Raw genomic sequence first — 26162 nt, forward strand, 5'->3', positions numbered from 1 at the left:
GATTGGTTGAGCCTGTGTGACAGATGATTGGCCGAGCCTGTGTGACGGATGATTGGTTGAGCCTGAGTGACGGATGATTGGTTGAGCTCGTGTGACGGATGACTGGTCGAGGCCGTGTGACGGATGATTGGTCGAGCCTGTGTGACGGATGATTGGTCGAGCTCGTGTGACGGATGATTGGTCGAGCCTGTGTGACAGGTGATTGGTCGAGCTGTGCGACGGATGATTGGTCGAGCCTGTGTGACGGATGACTGGTCGAGCTCGTGTATGATTGGTCGAGCCTGTGTGACGGATGATTGGTCGAGCCTGTGCGATGGATGATTGGTCGAGCTCGTGTGACGGATGATTGGTCGAGCCTGTGTGACAGGTGATTGGTCGAGCCTTTGTGACGGGTGATTGGTCAAGCCTGTGTGACGGGTGATTGGTCGAGCCTGTGTGACGGATGATTGGTTGAGCCTGAGTGACGGATGATTGGTTGAGCTCGTGTGACGGATCATTGGTCGAGCCCGTGTGACGGGTGATTGGTCGAGCCTTTGTGACGGGTGATTGGTCGAGCTTGTGTGACGGGTGATTAGTCGAGCCTGTGTGACGGATGATTGGTCGAGCCTGTGTGACGGGCCGCCAATACGGAGCGACCCCGCGCGCCCTGTACCTCGCTGGTGCTCCGCGCGGCGGCTCGGGTCACGGCAGGAGCCATGGCCCTCTGCGTGAAAATCTTGAAATTTAGGTCGTCAGGAATTTGTCGGCCAGTGTTTAACGTGCCGCAATGACCAATATGGTCAGTGCTGTGTCTGTTGTCACCTGACCTTTAGCGAGCCTGCTGCCACCGGCCGTAGGTCATTCCAGTCACGGACAGACCTGAGTTTGACTAGTTTGCACTAGGTGTAAAGCCTCACCAGTTTACACTTTGAGACAGCATTACAAGACGTGAATGCACCCACCAACCACGCTCGCAGACATAGAACACCAGTACACACAATGCACGACACCTGAAAACCCAAAATCGAGCGCCAGCAAAACCGACGGACCGGCGGCTCTCAAACTCCATATCGGATCCCAGGCGCGATCGAGCAGTTGAGGACCACGGTCCACGTTGGGTGTTGGTATCCACGATATCGCAGCTGGGTAGTGCGAGGGGGAGGAGTTAAGGCACCGCGGGGCGCCAGTACAGCCTCAGCGCTTGGCCCGGTAGGACCATACTTTTGGCCGAACGCTAGCACCGGTCCCGCGCGGTGTGCGGTACAGTCTGTGGCGACCTTACGCGACCCCATGCGCCGTGGGAAACAGTGAGAAACAAGCAGGCCACCGGTCTCCGCCTGCCCGGCCTGGCATTCGGCTGCGGTGTGGAGACACCAAGCACCCGCGGAACCCGCCAAACCGTTCTGCGTGAAGCGTTCTTGTGTCGCTGCGTTCGACAGATGCGGTGTTGAGCGTGACCTTCGTATCACTCTCAAGATCATGCCGGCGCTCGTCGGCAGTCGAGCGAACTGCTCTCGCGGTCCTTACAGAGAACGTTGCATCCGTCTCACGCAATCGAGCTCTGCTGATCACTATGAGCTCAGTGGGCTTCAAATGCTACAGCCGCTTCGCGCGGCTTGACGCTGGCGTCGCCGGATCACCCAGGCACTGCCGAGAACGTTATCGCTGAATCCGCCAGGCATCGTGGAGAACATAAACGTTGCATCAGCCAGGCTCCGCCGAGAACGTTAACGCTGAATCAACCAGTCTCCGCCGAGAACATTATCGCTGAATCCGCCAGGCATCGTTGAGAACATTAACGTTGCATCAGCCAGGACCCGCCGAGAACGTTAGCGCTGAATCAGCCAGTCTCCGTCGAGAACATTAACGTTGGATCAGTTACGTTTTTCGCGGATCGCTGACACCGAGGCGTCTGAGCTCAGCAGTGCAGCTGATCGCCCCGCTCCTAGGCCGACGCCATGAGGCGGCTCCGTCTCTGGTGCTGCCTCAGGCTCTGCACACTTCAGACGTTCGCCAACCTGTTCGTGGCCTCGTTCCTCGTCTACAACGTGTGCGTGTATGTCTCCCGTAGCTCACAGGTGAGAAGCTCCTGCCACATCTGGTTCAGCGATCGCCATTGGACAGCCGTTTGCTTGAACCGCCCAATGTTCGGCACTTGTGCCCATAACAAAGGTGATTCAGCGGAGGCCAGCGGCCACAAGTTGACGGCAGGGGCATGCTCAGGTGATTCATCGGAGGCCAGCGGCCACCAGGTGACGGCAGGGGCATGCTTAGGTGATTCATCGGAGGCCAGCGGCCACCAGGTGACCGCAGGGGCATGCTCAGATGATTCATCGGAGGCCAGCGGCCACCAGGTGACCGCAGGGAGCATGCTCAGGTGATTCATCGGAGGCCAGCGGCCACCAGGTGACCGCAGGGGCATGCTCAGGTGATTCATCGGAGGCCAGCGGTCACCAGGTGACCGCAGGGGGCATGCTCAGGTGATTCATCGGAGGCCAGCGGCCACCAGGTGACCGCAGGGGGCATGCTCTGGTGATTCATCGGAGGCCAGCGGTCACCAGGTGAAGGAGCGTACTCAGGCGAACAGCTCAAATAAACTCAGTGAACATGGGATGGACCATGTAGGCGATGTGATCAACCCACTTCTGTACTTTTACACTAAACCTGCAATTTGTATTCATTGGTCTTTTGGCGCTAAAAGAGGTTGGGACGTGCGGGACTCTAAGCAGAGGCAGGAAAGAAGATTTAAACGCTCGACAGCAGCTCTGACTCCCATGCAAGAAATGCATCGGCGTATTGCACGTGCTATGAACATGACCGTAGCAATGTGTTCAGATAAGCTCCCATTCGTACTGGATGACCAGTTAGTCATGCGCAAAACAAATTATCCAAAAGAAAACAACGCATGGCTTAGGCTAGCGGCACTGGTATTTGTCGTGATTTTGTTCAGCTACTTTTCTGGCTGTTGACAGCATGTCTTGAACGAGTTATCACCCTTCAGCTGCGTATACTAGTCTTGCACTGCGCCCGCCGGTGGGTACCCACATATGCGCTGAAGAGTCTCAGCTCTTGCACGTGGCCGCTACTGAGCAGCTAGGCAGCCTGGCTCCGTGCAACGACAGGGTAGAAACATGAGACACCGATCCGCCTAGCCCATTTCTCGCATTGCAATGCACCCCGGCAGTGTTTTGGTTACCTGCCTGCAATCGTCTGAGTGGCGACAGTGTAAGTGATGTGGCCTTTCAGTCACGAGTCGATAAAGAGGTCCATTGCTGCAGACGGCACGCGACGCCGGCTGCTTCGCTCGACCAGACATTTACACGCCCATGCCAGTCCGGACTACGTCACACACATCACACACATCACACACATCACATACATCACACACATCACACACTCAAGCGCCCCTGGCGACAGGCCAACCGGGGAATAATCCGCGGAGACCAGACCTCAGCGTCGTCACGACCGTTGATCCTGTCAACGGGCTGCGCCCTGATCGACCCGTCGTTCCGGGCAGGGCGGGGTACTCAGGACGACAGGCGCCGGTCTACACAGCTGCGGCGCGGCTGCAGCTGCTGACGTACAGAGCAGGCCTGGCCTATCTGTCGCTCCGGGCGGATCGGGCTACCAGGGACGACAGGCGTCGGTCTACACAACTGCGGTGCGGCCGCAGCTGCTGACGCACAGAGCAGGCCTGGCCTATCTGTCGCTCCGGGCAGATCGGGCTACAAGGGACGACAGGCGCCGGTCTACACAGTTGCGGTGCGGCTGCAGCTGCTGACGTAGAGCGCCGGCCTGGCTGGCTCGCGTTCACACGGTCTCGGACGGACCCGACAAGCTCGCGTGCCCTGCAGTCGGCTCTCGTGGGCTCCGCTCGGCCAGCGCACGCCATTGCGGAGATTTGGTCCTCGGCTCAGGCGCGGTCCGCACAGCCTGGCAGATCTGCCTGGCTGTGCGGACGAGCCGACCGAGGCGCTATCTGTTCCCTGGCGCGCCCTATCGCCGCGCCACGCTGATAGCGTGGCAGATACGCGGCGGAATAGCGTAGCATGCGTTTTGACCAGCACGGGCGGAGTAGCGCGCGCAGCTGGCAATGTTCAAAGATGTCAGAAATGCTGTAGCATCGTTATTTCATGCATATAAGGCATGCGGATAAAGTGGAGTCATTTCGGGCGCGACAACGATAACAGATAGCTGGAAGGTTTTGCGGCCCGAAACGAAGGCATGGTTTGCGGACAGGGAGCCCTGCGTCCGGTGCGGACAAAAGAGCCACGCATCCGTTGCGAGTCTGAAGCCACACGTGTAGTGCGGACGGTGGAGCCATGTGTACAGTGCGGGAAAGGGAGCCATGTGTCCGGTGCGGACAGGAGAGTCATGTGTACGGTGCGAACAGAGGAAGCCATATGTGCCGTGCAGGCAGGGGAGCCATGTGTACGGTGCGGACAGGGAGTCATGTGCACGTTGCGGACAGGGAGTCATGTGTACGGTGCGGTAGTGTACATCCGAAGCAGTATCCACACCCCGCCGCCTGTAGAGTGTGTATCTGAGGCGGCACCCACACCCCGCAGTCTGTAGTGTGTTAAAAGAGGCATTATCCACACCCTGCGGTCCGTAGTGTGTATCTGAGGCAGCATCCACACCCCGCGGCCTGTAGAGAGTGTAACTGAGGCAGTACCCACACCCTGCGGTCCGTAGTGTGTTTTTGAGGCAGTATCCACCCCCTGCGGTCTGTAGTGTGTATCTGAAGCAGAGCCCACACTATGCGGTCTGTAGTGTGTAACTGAGGCAGTACCCATACCCTGCGGTCAGTAGTGTGTATCTGAGGCATTATCCACACCCTGCAGTCTGTAGTGTGTATCTGAGGCAGTATCCACACCCTGCGGTCTGTAGTGTGCATCTAAGGCAGTACTCACACCCTGCGATCTGTAGCGTGTTTCTTAGGCAGTATCCACACCCTGCGATCTGTAGCGTATACCTGAGGGAGAACCCACGCCCTGCGGCTTGTAGTGCGTATCTGAGGCAGTATCCACACCCTGCGGTCCGTAGCGTGTATCAGTGGCTGCACCCACACCCCGTGACCTTAAGTGTGCATCTGAGGTAGAACCCACACCCTGCGGTCTGTTGTGCGTATCTGAGGCAGTATCCACACCCTGCGGTCTGTAGTGTGTACCTGAGGCAGAACCCACACCCTGCGGTCTGTAGCGTGTATCAGTGGCTGCACCCACACCCCGTGACCTAAAGTGTGTATCTGAGATAGAACCCACACCCTGCGGCCTGTGTTATGCCACAGGAGACCTCCCCTTCTGCTGCATTATCTGTAGACGCAACAACCCCTTGACTTCCCAGTGTGTTATTTGATATCTGAAGCTGCTGTTCTTTCCCAAAGAGTGTATTTGAGAGGCCTCTGCTGCCTACACAGAACTCGCATCTGTTGTGCTTGGTCTCTGTACGCACAGCTCCATTTAAGGCCATCGTTCTCTCCCCATAGCGGGTATCTGGGGCCACTGTTCCTGTCCAACAGAGTGTGTGCGTGAACCATCACCTGCTTCGTAGTTCCGGCGTGTTCCAACGTGTCAGTTTTCCGACGTAGATGTGGGGTTGATATATACCTCAGATGTGGATGTGAATACCTCAGATGACGTGGATGTGGGGTTGATATATACCTCAGATGTGGATGTGAATACCTCAGATGACGTGGATGTGGGGTTGATATATATATATATATATATATATATATATATATATATATATATATGTACTCAGATATACCTCATGAGTTGTATATCTGAGGCCATAGTTTCCTGCGAAGTGTTTACCTGAGGACACTGTCTTCTTTCCGGAGTGTGCATCGGAGGAGCTGTTCACGACAAGGGTGTGTTTCTATGCCACTGTTCCCTTTTAGAGTGTGTATCTGAGGTCGGAATCCGCCTCCAGTGTATGCATCGAATGCACTGTTCCCGAATCCGAGAGCGTATTGTGAGGCACTGCCCGTTGTCGTCCATTGTTGTCTAAGGTTTGTATCTTAAGCCACCTTCCATTCCCAGAATGCGCATCGAGTTGAGCGTCACCCCCTGGACTGAGCGTTATGATTTGAGGACACGGTTCGCTCCTCAGTGCGTTATATGAAGTCACTGACCCTTCCCCAAGAGCGTGTGAGTGTGTGAAGCTACTGTTTCCTCTTAGCGCGTGTATCTGGCGTCACGCCTCCCTCCCCCTCCCCCCAGCGCGTCACGCCGAAGTCACCCTCCAGTCCCTCCAGCCAACCTCCAGTCCCTCCAGTCCCTGCACTCACAGTCCCCGTCTCCCGCCCACAGAATGAAGAGCTGAGGCCGACAGAGGCGGCGTCAGCCGTGTTCAATCCCCGGACGCTGCTGGCGCCGGTCGTGACCCAGGCGTCCGTGGACGAGCTGCCGTCTGTGGGCAGGGTGCCGCCGGCCGCGGACCGTCACGATCTGGAACCCACTGACGTGTGGCAGAACGTGACGTTCTCCGTGGTGAGCCGGTTGAGAATGGAACTCACTCGGACGAAGCTTACCGTCACAGCTATCTTGCTAGCATTTTCCAAACATTTTTTTATAGCCATATATCAAAACAGTCAGCATCTTTGGCAAGCACGGTCACTGATTAATCACACCCGTACAACCATGCGCATCACGTTCATGCGCTGCATCGCTACAACTTCAGCATGTGCTACGCCGGCCTCGCGGCACGCGACGGGTCCGAATCCCCGAGAGCTGCTCAGATGACCTAAGGTTAAAATAAATATGTTTTTACGAGTTCAGCTTTACTTCTGTCAACCTCGTCACATGCGTCAGCTCAATCAGCCCAATCACAAGCAGGTGCTCATAAATGACGACTCATGGCAGCATCCATCCCCGGCAGGGGAAGTTTTTCGTCTTCTCGGCGTACTTCGAGCGGCGCATGCGGCCGCGGTTCGTGCGCGTCATCGCCACGGGACGCGTGCACCTGCCGTCGACACTGCGGCCCCTGTACTGCCGTCTGCACTTCAGCAACGGCTCGGAGGCGACAGTGCGGGCGCAGCACCGGGTCATCAAAGAGAACTGGGGCCTGGCCTACACGGCCCGTTTCGTGCTCTGCCCAACCGACGAGCCGCCGCGTGCCGTCTCGCTGTTCGAGAAGAGCGCAGATCTCGGCTCGAGACCGGTGAGTGCCTTGGGGAGAGGATGAGATAGCGAGTGATTGGTGAGAGAGAGGATGAGATGATGAGTGCCGCAGGTAAGGGAAAATACTAAGCACCCTGGATGGGTGGAAATAAGCAGTGCCTCGAGAGAAGTTAAAACAACCGTGTTTGCCGAAAAGATGGTTGAGGTGGTGAGTACGTGGGTGGAGGTTAAAATAGTGATTGCTTTGGGAAGTTGAAATGGTGAGTGTCTCGGGAAGGTTGAAAACAGTGAGTGTCTTGGTGAGATTTAATTGGTGAATGTCATGTGAGGGTTGAAATAGTAAACGCCTCGGGCGGTTGACAAAGTGATTATCCCGGGAGTTGATAGCACAACTGCATTGAGCAGAGTTCATAAAAGTAAACCAAGCTTCGAGCAAGCCTCGACAGACCTCAAAAAGGCGAGTGCTTTAAGGGCCCGAACATGGTGAGTACTTATACCGAGAGCTAAAATGGTACATGTTTCGAATGGGCTTGAAACGTAGAGTGTATTGAGAGAACTGTGACATGAGCATCTAAGCTCTCCGGGACTGGTTCAGTCATGGCGCCTGAGATCTGAGCAGTCTCAAGTGAAGCACTCCACATATGCGTGCGGTGGTGGACACGGCGAGATGCTGGGCGCGGTGCACAGGCAAGCGGGGGGGAGGGGGGGGGGGGGGTGTGAAGGCAGTGGCGTGACACAAAACAGGGGCCCAGGGAGTGGGGTGTGGACATGCTAACATCCCACAGAGTGTCGTTTTGGCTCGGTGAGAGCATGGTCTTGGGCAGCATTGTTCATGCGAAGTTAGGACCAGGGAGTGCAATGTCTCACCAACACATGGCGAGGGCGCATGAGAGGTTCGCACATGGCAGGTTCTCACATGCCAGTACATGGGAAGCTCGCAACTAGGCCCGGGGAGGCCCTGGCGGCGTCAGTCGGCATTGCAAGGCCCAGGCCGATGGCAAAGCCCATGATGCACAACGTGAAGCCGACTGGAAAACGGATGGTTACTAAGAATGCATTCGCTGCACCACGGCACAGGAAATGGTTGTGTGTTATACGGTCGGTGGATAGATCCACGCCCAGCGATGCAGCTACCCGTGGCACGTGGTATGCGGAACCGGCTCCGTGCCTCCACCACTATCGGCGCGAAACAAGAAACGCACCGTCTTATCTCTAGTTTCATCACCTTATCTCAAACCACCTCATCTTATGTTCATCTTATGGCCAAGCCACCTTATCTTATGTTCATCTTATGACCAAGCCACCTTATCTTATGTTCATCTTATGACCAAGCCACCTTATCTTATGTTCATCTTATGACTAAGCCACCTTATCTTATGTTCATCTTATGACCAAGCCACCTTATCATATGTTCATCTTATGACCAAGCCACCTTATCGGGTATTCACGCTGACTCAGCATTCACATGTTGTGCGCGCGAGGCGCGCATAAAGCGCAGGTGACGTCATATGGAAAGTGCGACGCGTAATGTGTATCAGAGCCCCGTTCTCCATTAACCAGTGGAAGCCCATTCTTTACCTATGACGTCACGACTCAAGCCCTGCTCGGCCGAGAGGCGAAGTAAGTGCGTTTGCTTACGAGTAGGTCGTTGGTCCTGACGTAGCAACGGTCGTTTGTTTGCGAGTAAGTCGTTGGTCCTGACGTAGCTACGGTCGTTTGTTTGCAAGTAAGTCGTTGGTCCTGACGCAGCAACGGTCGACGCGCTCTTGACGGTCTTGTGTGCCCGGCAAGAAGGCAGGTCTCGATCTCATGTTTTATGGAAAATGTGATTTCAGTTATATGCGATTTCTTGGGCCTGAAAAGAATGATGTATTCAGTTCTAGATCACTTGCAATAACTGCTATTTGAATAATATTCAAGTGCGACATTCCTGCGCTTCATGTCTACATAGGATTTGACCATCTGATTCGGCTGTTGCCTGGATTCGGAATTAAGGGCGTTCCTCAGCGGTGTGTACCTATGACGGCACCTCAGCGGGCGGAGTTCAGGCCGTAAGCCAAATAGGAGCTGAAGCCCGTCGCGATGCGAGTCGGACTGGTTAACGTTAGCGGGGTAGTAATAGCTTAAATCAAACGAGGGCAAGGCTTCCTCCCAGCAAGGGTTAAGGCGGGCGCTGTTTGAACTGAACAAGCTCAGAAAAACAATGGTATTGTTGTTTGTTCTCCTGGGACGAGCAAATGAGTGCTATCCAGGGTATGACTTTTCAGGCCCAAGAAATCGCATATAAGTGAAGTTTTACCACTTTGGCGCCTTGCGTCTCACAGCATTGCCGTGGACTGAGACATCAGACATGAAAGGGGATGTTCCACATTTAAAAATATTCCAGAAGGCATCCGGTATAATGACATAAATAACTTATAACTATGCACTTAGGTGTACCTCGCAATATACTTTTAAGCTTAAAAAGCTGCTCTAGGCAACGGGATTCTCTATTAAGTAAATATGCTCCTTAATACGTCATTGTGTGACTACGTCATCGTACCTTGCACAACACTGATTGACGGCCAAGTGGCGGCCATTTTATCGAGAAGTCGTACTCATGAACACCAGATATGAACCATGCGGCAATTATATTTTCTTGATCTTGATCGCCGAATGACCGGCTGAATAATATGATTTGAATGGCGTTATCCTAACGCCATGGATGCCTTGGTGGCCCTGAAATAGTTTACGTGAAATAGCTGCACATCTCCGCGGGCGTTGACCTCAGAAACCAAGGCAGTTAAGGTCTTAAGAAGGGTAGGACAGAGAACTGCAATTAAAGCTCTTTTAGAAGGCTATTTCAATTCAAAACCGTATGAAATGTGAAACACTTCCGTTAAAGGAAGCGTCCCACCTTTGGGACACATTTAAAAAAGTGCTCTGGTGAAACCTCAGGACCAGTTACTCCAATAACAACAGCGGGTAGTGCTTCTGCAGTAACGTCAATACATAATGATAGTAAATTAAACTATTTCCGGGTTCATATTGCGTTATCAATGATTTGTAACAGCACTTTGTTTCTTGCCTGCAGTCGCGACCACCGTCGCTATGGCATCGCCGTGTGCACCTCCAATGGTGCGAATAACAGAACGTTTGTGATTGGCAAAGGGTGGCAAGGGCCTGTTGCCAAAAGCACACTGGCTGAAGTTTGAGCCAACGCGACTATGGGCCATGTGATACTACCATTTGCAAAGCCAAAGTGCTTAAAGTCATGAGGGAGAAATCAAAGTCATAGCTCAACGCTTTGTTGAATTCGCGGATAAAAGCTTCATCTTCGCATAGGCTTTTGTCTTGACAGGGAGTTCCAACCTTTTGTAGCATTTATTACGCAAACATTTTGACACATTAGTGTCTTCCAAACATAACAAAATCAACACGTTGAAGAAAAAAGGCAAATGAAGTATATTACGTTTAAAGTGGTGAATAGGAAGTCAAAGGAGGCTTGTCCCGCATGAGCGGCTACCTCAATTGAAATTCTTTGTGGTTCAGAAGGATTTGGGAACACTGGTATTACTCATCAAATCGTACGTGTCTGCTCTGAAAATAAGGGAAAAGTACGAAAACGGTGGGATGCCCCCTTTCAAACCACAACAAAGTAATCGACTTTCACAGGACACATTTCACTTCTTTACAGACGTAGTCTGAATCTTTTGTGTGGATGGATTTCTGAGATTAGAGCGCACGCTAACCACTGCTTGTTTCGTGAGTCCAGACCCCCATGATTTTTTATCATTGCTATTTGTTTCATCACACGCGTTGCTCAATTTCAGACCAGCGGCAGAATTTGATGGCGAAGGTCAACGTATCACAGTTTTTGGCACGCTTCATGCTGCCGTCTGACGACATGAAACCTTTAGCGTAGCTGCTTCCATCGGTCGCAGGCCATCCCAGGCGAGGGTACAGCAAGCATCTCATACAGCGACCTGAACCCAGCCCGCCACGCAGGGTTGAATCGGAGCAGGCGTTCTGACCAGTCGAGCTGTCGGGATGGACATACAGCGACCTGAACCCAGCCCGCCACGCAGGGTTGAATCGGAACAGGCGTTCTGACCAGCCGAGCTGTCGGGATGGACATACAGCGACCTGAACCCAGCCCGCCACGCAGGGTTGAATCGGAATAGGCGATCTGACCAGCCGAGCTGTCGGGATGGACATACAGCGACCTGAACCCAGCCCGCCACGCAGGGTTGAATCGGAACAGGCGTTCTGACCAGCCGAGCTGTCGGGATGGACATACAGCGACCTGAACCCAGCCCGCCACGCAGGGTTGAATCGGAACAGGCGTTCTAACCAGCCAAGCTGTCGGGATGGACATACAGCGACCTGAACCCAGCCCGCCACGCAGGGTTGAATCGGAACAGGCGTTCTGACCAGTCGAGCTGTCGGGATGGACATACAGAGACCTGAACCCAGCCCGCCACGCAGGGTTGAATCGGAACAGGCGTTCTAACCAGCCGAGCTGTCGGGATGGACATACAGCGACCTGAACCCAGCCCGCCACGCAGGGTTGAATCGGAACAGGCGTTCTAACCAGCCGAGCTGTCGGGATGGACATACAGCGACCTGAACCCAGCCCGCCACGCAGGGTTGAATCGGAACAGGCGATCTAACCAGCCGAGCTGTCGGGATGGACAAAGGCAATTAGAAAAGTTTGCAAACTGCTACGTTGTAGACAGAAAACTCCTCAGAAGGAAAAAGTAAAAATAAGGAAATTGAATGCATCAGGCACATATGGTGTGGCTTTACAAAAATTCAACTCGGAACAAATATTTGGTGGGACCAATATCTTTATCTCCAAGACTAACCGCAGGTCTCATCATCCACCTCTGTGAGATTTTGCGACTACTTTCCAAATAGTTCGGACCGAACTGGCCGTTCTGACTTATCCGTCTGCGGTTTTGTTCTGGCCACCTTTTGTTCTGTTTTAACCGTTAGCCGTTGTAAACCTTCTTGGGTTTTTATAAAATGCAGAAAGCTGGCACCTGGGGACGAGCTTTGGCATTCCGCTTTTCACAAGGCCCCGCCCAAACGACTTTTACAGGCTCACAAGCCCCCCCAAACAAGGTTTCCAGCAACGAAATACTGTATGTATGCATAGCATATGCACAAATTGTGTATGCAGGGGCAGCACCCAGCAATTAGAATTAAAGGAAGTGCAGCATGTATTTGTTGTAAGATCAACTGTCAAGTACTTGTGATCGCAGTTTTTGTTCTTCCCTGGCAGCTGGCATCGTTTATGTCGACTATGGTGACATTTTAAAGGCGTGTGTAGGTATGCACAGGGGTCAAGAGTCACAAGAGTCAGGCAATTTGGACTAAGGGGAATGCTTTTCGGCACAAGGTCGTATTATTATCTCAATGTCTGGTTTGATGATTGGTCCACAAATAGAAGACATGTGTACATGTGTGACGAACCCAGGAATTTCACTTTCTATATTCGAGTCGGGGTGCTAAGCCGATAAAGTTGACCTGACCTGCTCCAAAACCTGATTTCTCCCCCTACTTAGGCCTCTTTAATTTGCGTCCTCAATGCTAATGCCAAAAATATGTAATTCGCAATGTTGATCGATTTGAAAACTAGCTTACGCACGAGGAATTTCTTCCTTTTCAAAGCCGATGTGGAATTAAAGTTGTAATAAACGTAGAATAAATGGTAATTCACAGAATAATTATTTTAGCGTATTGACCGGCTGTGATAAAGGAAAATAGGCGTATTTCTTTAATCAAAGGTGTCCTGAGGCGCAAAAGCCGATATTGTTCTGAGTGGCGTGGATAAACACGTACAGAACTGTGGACAATATTTTGTGTATGGTGCCAAGATGTGCCCACATCTGAAAGTAGAACTGAACTTTCATGACTTTTTCAACAGACACGTCGATAACTGAGGGACAGAGTACGCAGATGGCGGTGACCGAGCGTGTCCCCAGAGTGTCTGTGTTAAAAAAGGTCATCCCTTTGACAAGTGTTGAAAGTTGATATGCTCAAAAAAGGTTTTGATCCCTTGTTGCTTTAGCATTATGAGTAGGAAGTTCTTGTGTTGAAAATCATATGCCTTTAGTTTGACAGGAGGTACTGGCTTAACCACATTATCAAGCAAGCAAGCAAAGCACTGGCCATCATGGCCAGAGCTTTGCCATGATCGAGATCGAGATCGAGAGAACAAGTGATGACGTTTCGAGAACGACGAGAGAACTCGACGTTTGAAAGCTGCGCCCATGGTCGGATTTCTTCGCAAAAATCAATCAGCACTATTGCGATATTCCTTTCACTCTTGGACATACCGCACAGAATGTGTTGATTTCATTCCTCGACCCTTTATTGTGGTGCAACCAGGCTGTTGAAACAACGCTGGACGCTGATTTAAGCCGTCCCGCCCGATATCTCAGTCGGCTCGAGCGTCTGCCTTCCCACTCAACCAACGGTGACGAGTCGGGCTCGAGTTGTTTCAGGCGTTCGCTATTTATCCGTGACTGGGATGACCTGTGGCCGGGGGCAGCGGCCACGCTAACGGCCAGGTGAAGTAAGTTTGGCACGGGAGCGCCAGGACGGACCCAAGGGCAGGATGGGTCGTGCCGAACATTCCAGCACGGTATGTTTTTACCGAAAAGTTCTGCCTTTGACACTTTTGAATTTGATGACCGAATGGTGGGGATGAATGTTCACGTAACAAGCACTGATTATGGGAGGCACTCATCCCAGAAATACATGCAATCAAGAGGCTGGAACTAAATCTTAAAGAAGTCGTGGCCAACAGCTTAGCGCACTACAATTCGGCAAACCTCCTGGCCGCTAAGGAAGTAGTCCCTATCCTGCAAATGAAGAGAGCGGGGTGTGTATGTTCTGATTCCCGATCGTGTAAACGTAGTAGTGTCAAAATCCCTTTTCTGCTGTGAGAACGGGTGGCCAGAACAACTGGTTGACGTACCCCGACTGCGCCCGGGGTTGATTAACACTGCAATACCAGATTCGCAAAGGAGTCGTAGCAAGCCGAAACGAACGGACTTTGTCAGTTGAACCTACCGTTTATACCTACAGGATGGTCCGGACAGCTTTTTAACTAACGTTTTACTTACCAGCGACAAGTGAATTTCACAATCAAGACTGCGATGGCAATGGGATGACCCATGTATATATATATATATATATATATATATATATATATATATACATATATGCATTATCTCTTATAGCATATTCTATATGGTGTGGTGTTAGATAATTGTGGGTGATTACATGGATAATTATTAAATTCATTATACTTCATGAAATCATCATTCCCTGGTAAGCCATGACACACACACAAGAAAAACAACACCAGTGTGAGACATTAGCGATCTCGCGCTGATCGAATCACCACTCTTCAGGGGAAGCTTTAAGGACGCGAACGAGGACCCTGTCAGCACCACCTCTGAGGACGAGGGCGAGGACCCTGTCAGCACCACCTCTGAGGACGAGGACGAGGACCCTGTCAGCACCACCTCTGAGCGCTACACCGCTACCGCTCAGATTCCTCCAGGGCGGCCTGGGACGACTGCGCTTGATCGGTCGGGGAGGTGGCGGCCCCAGCCGGACGGGCCGACGCCGCACACGACAGGGTCTTCGCTGGATTGGTTGTGGGCCATATTCCTGGAATGCCCATCGGCTGAAGACTGCCGTGCTGTGGCTTCTCACTCTTTCGACCTGTCGCTCGTGGACTTCACATTGTGGGGTAACATCAGAAACACGTCCACGTGGGGGAAGCCAGCGAGTCTTCAGTGACTCAAGGCCGCCTTCAGGCTTCAGATGGGACGCATCACCGTCGACAACATCGACCGGGGAATCAACCACCTGTGGCGTGTTCAGCTGTTGCGCTTCCTGGACTACCAGGAGCCCTGGCGCATATTTTGTAGTTACGATTTGAGTGATGGGCAATATCTAATGGCTACCACTGTAGCTGCTCGTGTTTGGTCATTTAATTGGAATTTGTCATTTAACTGCGGTTCTTCGACCAACACGCTGTCCACTGTTAAGGAAAACGTTGGCTGACTTTTGTCTGTGGCACCCAGTGCATTACAAATTTGTCGCGTATTGTGGTCCATTTTATTTTTACCGCGATCAGCTTGCGCTTTCTCGTAAAAAATCTATCAAAAATTGCACACTGACTTTACAAATGAGGAAATTGGCATGAAACCAGAATTAGGTGGCTACAGGATACCATCTGGTACAAAATAAGCTTTAAATTAATGGTGTCTTGTTTAGGTGCCTGATGCACCAACAGTTCAAATACATTTGATGCATGTACTCAGTGCCATGTTCCCTGGTTTGCTCATATGCATTGTTGGGAAGGGGGGGGGGGGGGTAGTAACTCAAGTAACTCAAGGCCGCCTCAGAGGAACATTAAGCTCAAGGAACATTAAGCTCAGAGGAACATTTGGGCGGGGAGACTTAAAGCACAGTGGAAAGGAGGCCCCAGACCCCCGGAAGAACATAAAGTGCCGTCCCAGAACAAAACGCAACATGGACCCTGAAGATAAAAAAGGGAAGCATTCTGCATTACATTTTGACAACTGGCTTGTATGAGTTAACATATGGCAAACCGACCACTGGCTAAACTAAATGACCCACGTGTTTTTACAGCTGCATGCCAGGCTGGCAGTTGGCATGCCCCGAAGCAGGCACAGAGAAGTAAGACCTAATGACTTGCGCTTTTAACCCTTTTCAGGTGCATTCAAGCCCGCCACAGACGTCTTAAACCGTTTCTTTTCCAGAAAATAAGCTGTTTTTGTGAATTATGTAGTGCTGATATGGGTGATTGAACCCATGATGCTAAGCGACGTGTCGTGTAGATACGACAGTATTAAAAGCATCTTTCCTTGCACAACAGCCAGGAGAATGGACAGATAGCCCGCCCGCTGGTATAAACATGGACTGCCGCTTGAGAACGAAACGCAGCATAGGCCCAGTAAAATAAAGTAAGAGTGGTCAAAAGCACAAGTAATTTGGCCTTTCTATTCCGTAGCTATGGCATGCACTGCCTCAGGGCATGCTGACTGTCAGCCCGGAATGCAGCTGTAAGAACATGCCGGTCATTTAATTTGGCCAGTGGCCAGTTTGCCACTAGTTGCCGACCAAGATCAGCAGGTAACACTAATGTTGATTCATACGAGCCTGGATATCATACGCGGAATACGGATAGTAATACTGTCTCATCTCCCTGCATAATGTTTGTCGCAAATGCACTAAACAACTGACGTGCCGGTTAAGTGGAAAACCCACGCGGCACGAAAGCACACGTTTTACCCAGCTCTTCCCTCGGAATGCACCCTTAACAAAAGTTTGAAAATCTTGTGTATCAATAGGCAACGCACGCACCTGCGGTCTGCTTCAGGCGTAGAACGACGAAATTGATACAGCAGACTCTGAGATCTCTGTGGCTCAAGTGAACTCCGCGATGCGTAGAGTTTAAGTGAAATACACGGCGTGAAAAGGTTAAGCGCCAGAGCTTCTTGCAATGCCAACATTCCACTGACGGCGCTGTCCTACAAATGTATTCTCCATTTATGCATTTCACGATGACGTCCTATGCTGAGCCGCAGGAGGCTACCGCAAGGCAGTGGTGAGGACTTGATGGAGAGAAATATCCTGAGACTTGCTGGCAGATGGGTCCTTGATAGTCTAGTGTCTGCCTGATTATAGCCGAGGGGATGAGAACCTCGGGCAGATGCTCCGATGCTAGATAGCTGTTATCGCAGCAGATAGTGCCACAGCTGTCGGCTGCAGGGGCGCAGCCTGGATTTTTTCAAGGAAGGAACCCGGAACTCGGTGAGCACGCATCACGCCGTTTTTTAACTTGCTGTTCGGAGCTATCTATGATGAAAAGCGGAACATCCGGGCCTAAAGGACCCTTCCACAGTCATCTCCACTGGCTACGCCCCTAATTTGCTCCCACAGCGGCCAAAACTGAGCCCCTGCGGACTGGCAGGAGAAGCTGCTACCATATAAGTGAAGAAAACCAATCGCTTTATGAGGCTGCTACTGACGGCCAACATGACAATTACAATACATCACAAACCTGCATGCCTAAGTGAAACATCTCGGTATTCCCCCAAAAATGTGGTGGAGGGGAGGAAGAGGGAGTGTGTGTGTGGAAGGGGGGGGGGGGGAGGGGAGGCGAGGCGTTTACTACTCCGGGGTCTTTACTGATGCAAACCTCTGCCATTGGCTCCATGGTGATGTGGTGTGATGTGCAGAGGGGCCTCGCCTTTCACACTGGCGTGACCTCACCGCTCACGTTCTCACAGTGCGTGTCTCGTCTGATGTCCGCCCGGTCTCATCTCCGTTCGGAACGCGTGCCAGGGCTGCTCAAACAGCTGCTTTTCCCCGCGCGTGACCTGACCTGACCTGTCCTGACCTCAGGTCACGGTGCAGGACGTGCAGCCGTCGGCCGCCCGGCTCGGTCGCTTCGCCGTTTGCGTGAAGCCGTTCCACTACGAGTACAACCGGGCCGTCTGGCTGGTGGAGTTTATCGAGTTCCACCGGCTGCTGGGCGTCTCCCGCTTTATCTTCTACAACCACACGGTCGGTCCGGACGTGGAGCGCGTGCTGCGCTTCTACCAGAGTCGCGACCTGGTCACCGTACTGCCCTGGCACATAGCGCTCAGGTGGGTGTGCGCCCTGAACATACTGCTCAGTTACATACTGTTCAGGTGTGTGTCAGTGTGTGTGTGTATCCTGAACATACTTCTCAGGTGGGTACTGGCCTGGTACATACTGCTCAGGTGGGTGTGCGCCCTGTGCATACTGCTCAGTTACATACTGTTCAGGTGTGTGTCTGTGTGTGTGTGTATCCTGTACATACTTCTCAGGTGGGTACTGGCCTGGTACATACTGCTCAGGTGGGTGTGCGCCCTGTGCATACTGCTCAGTTACATACTGTTCAGGTGTGTGTCTGTGTGTGTGTGTATCCTGTACATACTTCTCAGGTGGGTACTGGCCTGGTACATACTTCTCAGGTGTGCTGCCCTGGAACATACTGCTCAGGTGGGTACTGTCCAGGTGCATGCTGCCCAGGTGGGTACAGCCCTGATGCATACTGCTCAGGCGGGTATTACCCTGGTACATACTGCTTAGATAGATACTGCCGTGGTACATACTGCTCAGGTGGGTGCTGCTCTGGAACATACTGCTCAGGTGGGTACTGCCCTGTGACATACTGCTCAGGTGGATGCTACCCTGGTACAGGCTGCTGAGACGGGTACCGTCCTGGTATAATTGCTTATGTGGGTACTGTCCTGGCACCTACTGCTCAGGTAGGTACTGTCCTGGCACCTACTGCTCAGGTAGGTACTGCCCTGGTGCGTACTGCTGAGGCGGGTACTGCCCTGTGCCCTGGTACTCACTGCTCAGGTGGGTACTGGACTGACACTGCTCGGGTGGGTGGGTGCTGCCCTGGTACGTGCTGCTGAGGTGGGTACTGCCCTGGTACGCACTGCTCAGGTGGATAATGCCCTGGTACAAACTGCTCAGATGGGTACTGCCCATGCATATCTCACTCAGGCAATGCCGCGCTCAGGCAATGCCCGTATGGAGATATGGTGGCTATGGCTGTGCATATAGTGCATATATAACTGAGGAACCAACCAGTCCTATCATTAGCCTTCTGATGCGGTCCGTTTTTTCCGTTTGGGATGTTCCGACTGACATGCGTACACGTGACTTTGAGTTGTGAGCAAATAGCCCTGGAATGGCACATGAGGCAAACTGACACTTACATGCAAATAGTGCAACCCAGCTACTCGCGTTACGTCGTTGCAGTATTTCTCTGCCTGGGCTTTCACACTGTGGCTAATGTTGTCCGGAAGCATGCATGCAGAAGGCAACAGAAATGCACATGCATTTAATCGTTTACATCATGGGGCAGGACAATGATTATGATTGATATGCCAAGCCAGTGAAGTTCTGGTTTGAATACAAAGAACCGTGATGGCGGGGCGTAGACAATACAAAAGGACAGAGCAACAGCCGTTTCCTGACTCTCTGTATCCCAAAAAAGCCAAGCCTTTGATTTGCCCATTACAATGTTGTCAATCGCTGACAAAGACGCCGACGAGGCCTCCACGTGCTCTGACGTCCCACCCGTCACCAGGTCTCAAAAGGAAGTGCGCACGGAGAACATGTTCGCGGCGCTCAACGACTGCCTGTACCGCACCATGTACCGGTACTCATACACGGCGCTGGTGGACGTGGACGAGTACATCGTACCGCGCCAGCACGCTGACTACGGCCAGCTGTTCGACCTGCTCGGGGGCCGCGGCCGGGAAACGTACGGCTCCTACATCTTCCAGGTGCGTCGACGGAGGGTGCCAGTTGCGCACCCGCACTGGCGGCTGGAGGCCCTTCAGCACTGCTAAACCGGTATCCAACACCAAAGGGACATCTTTCCTCGAGTTTGATGCTGAAGTTACATCAACTATACAATTAAACATGAGGTCTGCGTCCAGGCGCCTCCTGCGTTTCTTGGCTTCATGGAAGTTACCTCGTGTCTGCATGTGTGACACATATGTGTATGCGTCTGTGCGCATGTGTTTGCGTGTTTGTGAGGTGCGTAAGTGCATGGTGCGCGCATTTACGCCGGTTGCGTTATACGAAGCGTTAATCCAGTGGCAACATGTAACTTTCTATTACTCTGCGGGCAGCCATCGCCTACACCAACACGGCGTAGCGTGCAACACCATGGCATGGCAAAATGGTCCTGTCTGGAGGAGTTTTGTGCTAGTTCTGTCGGCTTTCCCTGACATCAATAAAAAGTGCACAACCGATGACATACTGACAAGCACCCGCATCTGGGGAGGGGATGACCAAATGTCTATCTCTGTCTAGGTCGGCGGACCCTGCATCTGTAAGGCTGGCCGACTGTCTGTCTCTACCTCGGTCGGCGGACCCTGTATCTGTAAGGCTGGCCGACTGTCTGTCTCTGTTTAGGCCGGTGTACTCATCTGCGGAGCTGACCAACTATCTGTCTCGTCTAGGTCGGTGGACCCTGTATCTGCGGGGCTGACCAGCCGTCTGTCTCTGTCCGGGTCGGCGGCCGCACCGCAGCACCTCATTACCACCCTGCTCTCATGCGTTCCAGAACTGCTTCTTCTACCTGTACTGGGAGAACGACACTGCGGTGGCCGAACGGCTGCACCTCTCCCCGCAGCAGGAGAGCCAGTTCCCCTACCTGATCTCGCTGTACAAGACGCGCCGCGTGCGCACGCCGCACCGGTTCTACTCGCGCAGCAAGTACCTAGTGGTGCCGGAGCGGGTGGTGGAAGCGGGCAATCACCAGGTCTGGGAGCACGCGCCAGGTAAGTGCGGACGCGGTGCGCGCGGCGCTGCCACACGTGCTCTTGGGCCAGGAAAGACTAAAAGAAAGGGTAAGAGTGCGTGGGTGTTGACAGTTCATGCAACATAGCTGCCAGCAAAAGTCGAGACCATCACGTTATGACGGAATATCAAACTTGATTTGTCTTCCATGAAGTTATTCTGGTAGCTGGCATGTCCGCAGCTTTGCATCCTACAGTTATTGGGAAGACGCGGGCGGGAGCTATGTAGGCTTTTGTCACATCATCACGGCGTTATCAAGGCGAAACGTAGGGCAGATTCATAGCAGGCGTTCAGAACCGGACTGACAGTTTACTGCATGAGCTATCATGACGTTATTTATCCTACACTGACTTTCGATATATGTATGTGATTTAAAGCTACTGACAGTTGAGTAAACAGTTGCATGCGTTAAACAATTACGCTGCCTGGTACAAGCCCAAAACTTGGTAAAATGACACAATATTCATAGAAATCTCCATAGAAACTTCACATAGTTTCGACCCCAAGCCCCAGCCGTCCACACTTTCTTTAAAGCCTAAACTCTTTCCACAATCACAGCTGCCAGCCCCCTGCTCCTACCCTAATTACCGCCGGGCCCCTGGCTTCGGCGGCGCGGCCTATTGAGCGCCAACGCGGCGGGCGACAGTGAGCGACCAGCCTGCATATTGCATGGCGCGGCGGCGTTCATGGCGCAGCGTCCCTCGGCAACGCGGCCAGCACACGGCGCGCCGCCCGGTCGCCGCTGGAACATGGCACCGACGCCGGGGGACCTTTCACCGCGGTCTAGACGGCGCGGTCGATCGGAGGGGGCCGCCAGGCGCCCCTGGAGTTGCGTGTCCTCCGCTGGCGACCCTGGCGCCGAGCGCGTCCTCCGCTGTCCGCCGGGTGACCCTGATGCCGCGCGCCCTCCGCTGGCGACCCTGGCGATGCGTGTCCCTCGCTGGCGACCCTGGCGCCGAGTGTGTCCTCCGCTGTCAGCTGACTCGCTGGTCCGGCGGTCTAGGCTGTCCGGCTTGCTGGCAGGACCGCACAGATCGTCAGCACGTGACATCACCAGCCCCAGCCACGATGTCATGCGCGCTGTGTGCGTGAGTTTTTCGCGTGGCATCGCGACGATTCCAACGCCGATTCCAAAGGATTCCAACGCTGCGGTCCGGCCGCCGGTCACCACCTGCGCCAACACGGAGCGGTCAGATGGGAGGCTTCATCACCTACATCACGTAACGCTGGATCTCTCTGGGGCGATGGGAAGAGGTGATCAACGCCATCCTTATCTCGGCTTTTCTCGGGCAACACCATGCGGTTAATGCTGAAGATGGTGGCGGTAGTAATGCCTCAAAGATAGGTGTTGTCCCGGCGTCAACAGTTTGACTGCTTGAAATGCATTTGTCGCAGTGCATAAGGTGTTTAGGGAAGTGGACTTTTGCACCCACAGTTAAATAAATAAGAGATAACATACACATAGGAAACGAGCAAACTCAAATACGCTTAACGATGGCAAGAGTCCACCAATGCATTAAGGAAAAAGTCGGTAACAGCGAGCAAGACCATAATTTCAAGCCCATATGTCATGCTAAGTTAGGTTAATTGCAGACATAAACCGGCCTATCTCAGTTACCGTCACGTGGACGTATAGCTAAAGAAGCCAAGCCCAGTGTCAAGACCACACAAAATGACCATTATTAGACTAAACATCCAAGATCACCAGCCTGGACATGCTCTATGCAGGAAGGAGCCGTCGCTTCAGTGCACTACGGCAAACAATGACGCCAATTATGGCCGCCCGCTGCCAGACATCGTTCGGGCACATCAGGCTGAATACCGTGGGAGGCGGAAGTACGTAACCCCAAACAGCCACCGCGCCCTGTCGCCGGCCGGCCCGAGCCTGAGTCCAGCCGGACCAGCCGGTCGGCCCGAGTCCGGCCGGACCAGCCGGTCAGCCCGAGCCTGGCCGGACCAGCCGACCGGCCCGAGCCCGGCCGGGCCAGCCAGTCGGGCCGAGCCCGACCGAACCAGCCGGTCGGGCCGAGCCCGGCCGGACCAGCCGGTCGGGCCGAGCCCGGCCGGACCAGCCGGCACCCCGGCGATCGATGCGTCGTCACGTGTGATGTAGGCAACCGGTCATACTGTGGCGGCGCCGGCTTTTGCAGGGCGGCAGCGCAAGAGTTACGAGTGCATAGAACGGACTGCGAGCCGCCGACAGGCCTGCAGCCTCACCAGTGGGGGCGGGGGTGGGGGGTCCTGATGCGGAGCGTGGGGTTAACACCCCATCGCGGCATCACCGCGGCGCCTGGCTGTCCACACGCGGAGCCAACGGCCTACCTTCGAGGGCGATGGCCGCCCGAGACTGACAGCATCAGGCCGATGACGGGCCGCTCAGGTCACCGACCTCAGCAAGAGATGCGAAACGACTAGCAGGCGTGTTTCTTGGTATGACAGGTCATCGACATCCGGCTTTAAAGTTTTAAGGTCTTTTTCTAAGATTTAGCGTGGTATGCAATCACACCTGAGCGGAATGTTGTGCTCTCGGACACCCGTTCATTCCTTCCTGTTACTTCTATTCCATTCCATCCGTTACGCTAGATCAAAGCCTCCCGGCCGCCTCCATGCGTAACATAATTTATGGACGACCATTAATGGTGCAGGCACGCCACACGATTCAGTTACCTAGCATTAGAAGTTAAGATTTATTTGAACGACTGCATGAGCGGGTGCTCGGCAGGACCATTCAAGACGGTCTGGCTTTTCTAACTGGCTAGAACCATCAATATGGAAGCGTCAGTTTCGTAATGCATCCGACCGATTTTCAAAGCTAGCTAACTTTGCAAAGAGAACGATGCAAGTGAATTGTAAGTTATTGGCGTCCCGCAGCGTTCACTGAAGGGTTTGAAAGTCTGGAAGAGAACCCCGCCGAGCTAAGAAGTTTACAGTAGGTTCCGGGCAATTTTACAACTATTCGTTCCAAATTTGCGGAAGTTCGACCTGAAGAATTTGCAGAAGCGGGAGAAAAATTGCCATTTGCCCTCATGGAGAAGCACCGACTGCGTGCCCGTCAACGGCCACAATCGCGCCAAAAACGAGAAGCTGTATTTTTTCCGACCAGCGGGTGGCCGTGACTGGATCAATCAAAGCCTGCCGTAACGTCCCGCCCTGACCCGCACCGCCCTCCGCAGGATTTCGCTCGATGAACGTCGGTGAGCACTTCGGCCTGGTGCATCACTTCCGGATCTGCGAGTTTGGCGGGTTCGACTGCATGAAGAAGGACTCGATTGTCGACCGGACCACGCACAGGTTCATCAGACCTCTGGCGGGCCAGGTCCTCGCGGTGTGCGACGCCATCTTTGGCGGCAACTGCCCAGTGGCGCCGCCTCTCGGCTCCCCGTGGTGATAGGCTACAGTCATGTGGTGCCATCTCTCGTCAATGTTTGGTGCACAAACGGTGGACCGTGCCTTTCAGGTGAGGAACAATTTTGACACGCACCCGGTAGTTCCTGGCTGGATTTGGTGTCCCGATCACGCACACAAAATTCCAGATAAAACTAATTAACGTTGGGTTTTTGCGGCCTTTTGATCAACTGAAATCACATTTTTGACCTGTAATCTTCGGCCCAACTTACGCTGTAATGTACTGCCCGCTTCACTGGGTTGTGCACTGACGCCCGCCGTATTTGGTACCCTCTGTGGGCATGACCAGACGTGTGGCGGTGCCCAAGAAACGGTGCTCACGATCTGCAATGTGCGCATGCGAGTCAAGGATTTGTAGAATTCAACGATACAGCTGTCCTGGTTTAAGACGCATGGCCCCCCGGTTTGAAGCGCTGATATATCATTACTGTCCATGCAAATGTACATTTATGCGCCATTCGAATGGGAAATAAGGTTAATGTCAGTTTTTTCAATGATTTTACTTGCACTTCGCGTCCAAGTTCAAACTCCAGTCGAGTATCCTCAAACGCACTGGGAAAGACCCTACACAGCTCAGCCTGGATTTCGGTCCCCTCCTTTCGCCGCTCGATGCCTTACGTGCATCGAGCCTCGATGCCTCAAGCCTCACATGCGTCGATGATCCGGCGGAGCGAGCTGTCAAGCTAGGGAGGGACTTCCCTGGGAGCGCTCGGACCGAGGCCGTTCTGCAGAGGACCAGTACAGAACAAAACATCACCAGAGGTGCCCTCAGGAAGATAGGAGGGCTCCCTTAGTCACGTACACTAATCAATGCGCTCGTCTTAACTAAATCGTCATGGAAATCAAACATGAACAACTGGATCTTGCAGAGCGCATGTTATTGCACTGCATCGGTTCCGAAGTCACACAGACTTGGATCCGCAAAAGGCATAGAAAGTGATCGTATCGCACCTGGAACATTTTGTCAGACCGCCGGGAACCGTTTCTGAGGTCCCCGCATGTCTCATCATGCTCGTGGCGGATAGGGAATATATCGCGCGTCAGCGCGCAGCCTAGTGAAGCTAACACCGCCTTAAAACGCAATTTACCAGGAGACTGCGACACTTAAAATGCGGCCTTAGTCGATCAAACAGTCGCAAAATCTCAACATTAAAATTTGCCACTAAAAAAGTAGCACTGTGCTTGGGTAATAGGGACACTAAATCCAACCAGGAACTACCGGCCGAATGTCAAACTTATTCATCACCTTATGCAAGGCACGGTCTACGCAAACAGCGCCAGCAAGCAGGACGGAGCAGACAGCCCTCGAATCCCTGTAGCAGTTGTCCACGAAAGCTCAATTTGAAACAGCTAACTGCCGGACAGCAAAAAGCTGATAACTAGAAACTACGCGTTGATCTTTTGGGGGCTGGTTCGTGCATGACAGCTGTCTTTCCCATTTGCTCAGGACAAATTCTGATATCGTTAACGTGTGCCGTTCCCCCCCTCCCCCTTGTGCCTACCCCCACACAAATGACCAAGGTGTGTCGAACCAGCCCTCACTGCACTGTCACGGGGCATTATGACCACGGCGTCGCAGTACTGCAGGTGTCGATAACCTCTGGCAGCGCCGTGTGACGTTGTGTTGTGGAGCGGCCTTAGCCAGAACTCAACTGTCAGGCCTGCTACTCTCAGCAGACAGGCTCAGGACTCTGCGCAAAAAGCCGAGGAAAGGTACCACGAGACAGGGGAGACGTTCGAGCCGGATCTGTATGCGTCAGTATGCGCCAGTGCGCGCGCGTAAAGGTACCGTTTTTTATCAGACGCAGATAGAATGCTTGGAGTTATTCTTTTCAGTGAAGACATCGTTATACAGCGTGCGCTCATCGCTTTGTGATAGCTGATGCATAGTACCACTCGCTTGCCGCCAATTTCGACGTCTCCTCCGATATCTCCAATAGATTTGCTCCTGTTATCGACCCGACTTCGCAGAGGGCCTATGCGTCAAGTGGGGCCGCGGATAGCTCATGGCGGTAGTCCGAGTCGCCAGGCCACCTTCAGTTCGACTCTGTCACCGCGCGAGCCAGTCCCGTGGACCATGCCTACCGCTCTACAGCTGGGTGCCGCATCAAGTTGGGGGCCGCATACCGAGGACTAGAACTGCTCGCCTGTTAACCGTGATACCAACCACTGCCATGAACACAGCGCGGCCACGCGTGGTGTCCAAATGTCTAGGTGCCTCGTTCCATTGTTCCGAAAACGCCAAGAGCTTGTGCGAAATATATT

At 53.1% G+C, this 26162-nt stretch overlaps 1 protein-coding gene across 1 annotated transcript; it reads left to right on the top strand.

Moving 5' to 3' along the window:
• Positions 1–1441: 1441 nt before the first annotated feature.
• On the top strand, positions 1442–26160 carry LOC119095434 (uncharacterized). The gene is made up of 7 exons (XM_037218261.1): positions 1442–2057; positions 6294–6473; positions 6862–7143; positions 17541–17785; positions 19270–19468; positions 20257–20473; positions 23666–26160. Exons 1-7 carry the CDS (start codon positions 1938–1940, stop codon positions 23878–23880), a joined length of 1458 nt encoding a protein of 485 aa, XP_037074156.1. The 5' UTR covers positions 1442–1937; the 3' UTR covers positions 23881–26160.
• Positions 26161–26162: the final 2 nt, after the last annotated feature.

The sequence above is a fragment of the Pollicipes pollicipes genome, unplaced genomic scaffold, assembly GCF_011947565.3.
Source record: "Pollicipes pollicipes isolate AB1234 unplaced genomic scaffold, Ppol_2.1 Scaffold_4219;HRSCAF=4965_pilon_pilon_pilon, whole genome shotgun sequence".
NCBI lineage: Eukaryota > Metazoa > Arthropoda > Thecostraca > Pollicipedomorpha > Pollicipedidae > Pollicipes > Pollicipes pollicipes.

Coding starts and splice junctions, on each gene's coding strand:
- LOC119095434 (XM_037218261.1), top strand. CDS start 1,938: ATGAGGCGGCTCCGTCTCTGGTGCTGCCTCAGGCTCTGCACACTTCAG. Junction 2,058..6,293: donor ATGTCTCCCGTAGCTCACAG/GTGAGAAGCTCC, acceptor TCCCGCCCACAG/AATGAAGAGCTGAGGCCGAC. Junction 6,474..6,861: donor AGAACGTGACGTTCTCCGTG/GTGAGCCGGTTG, acceptor CATCCCCGGCAG/GGGAAGTTTTTCGTCTTCTC.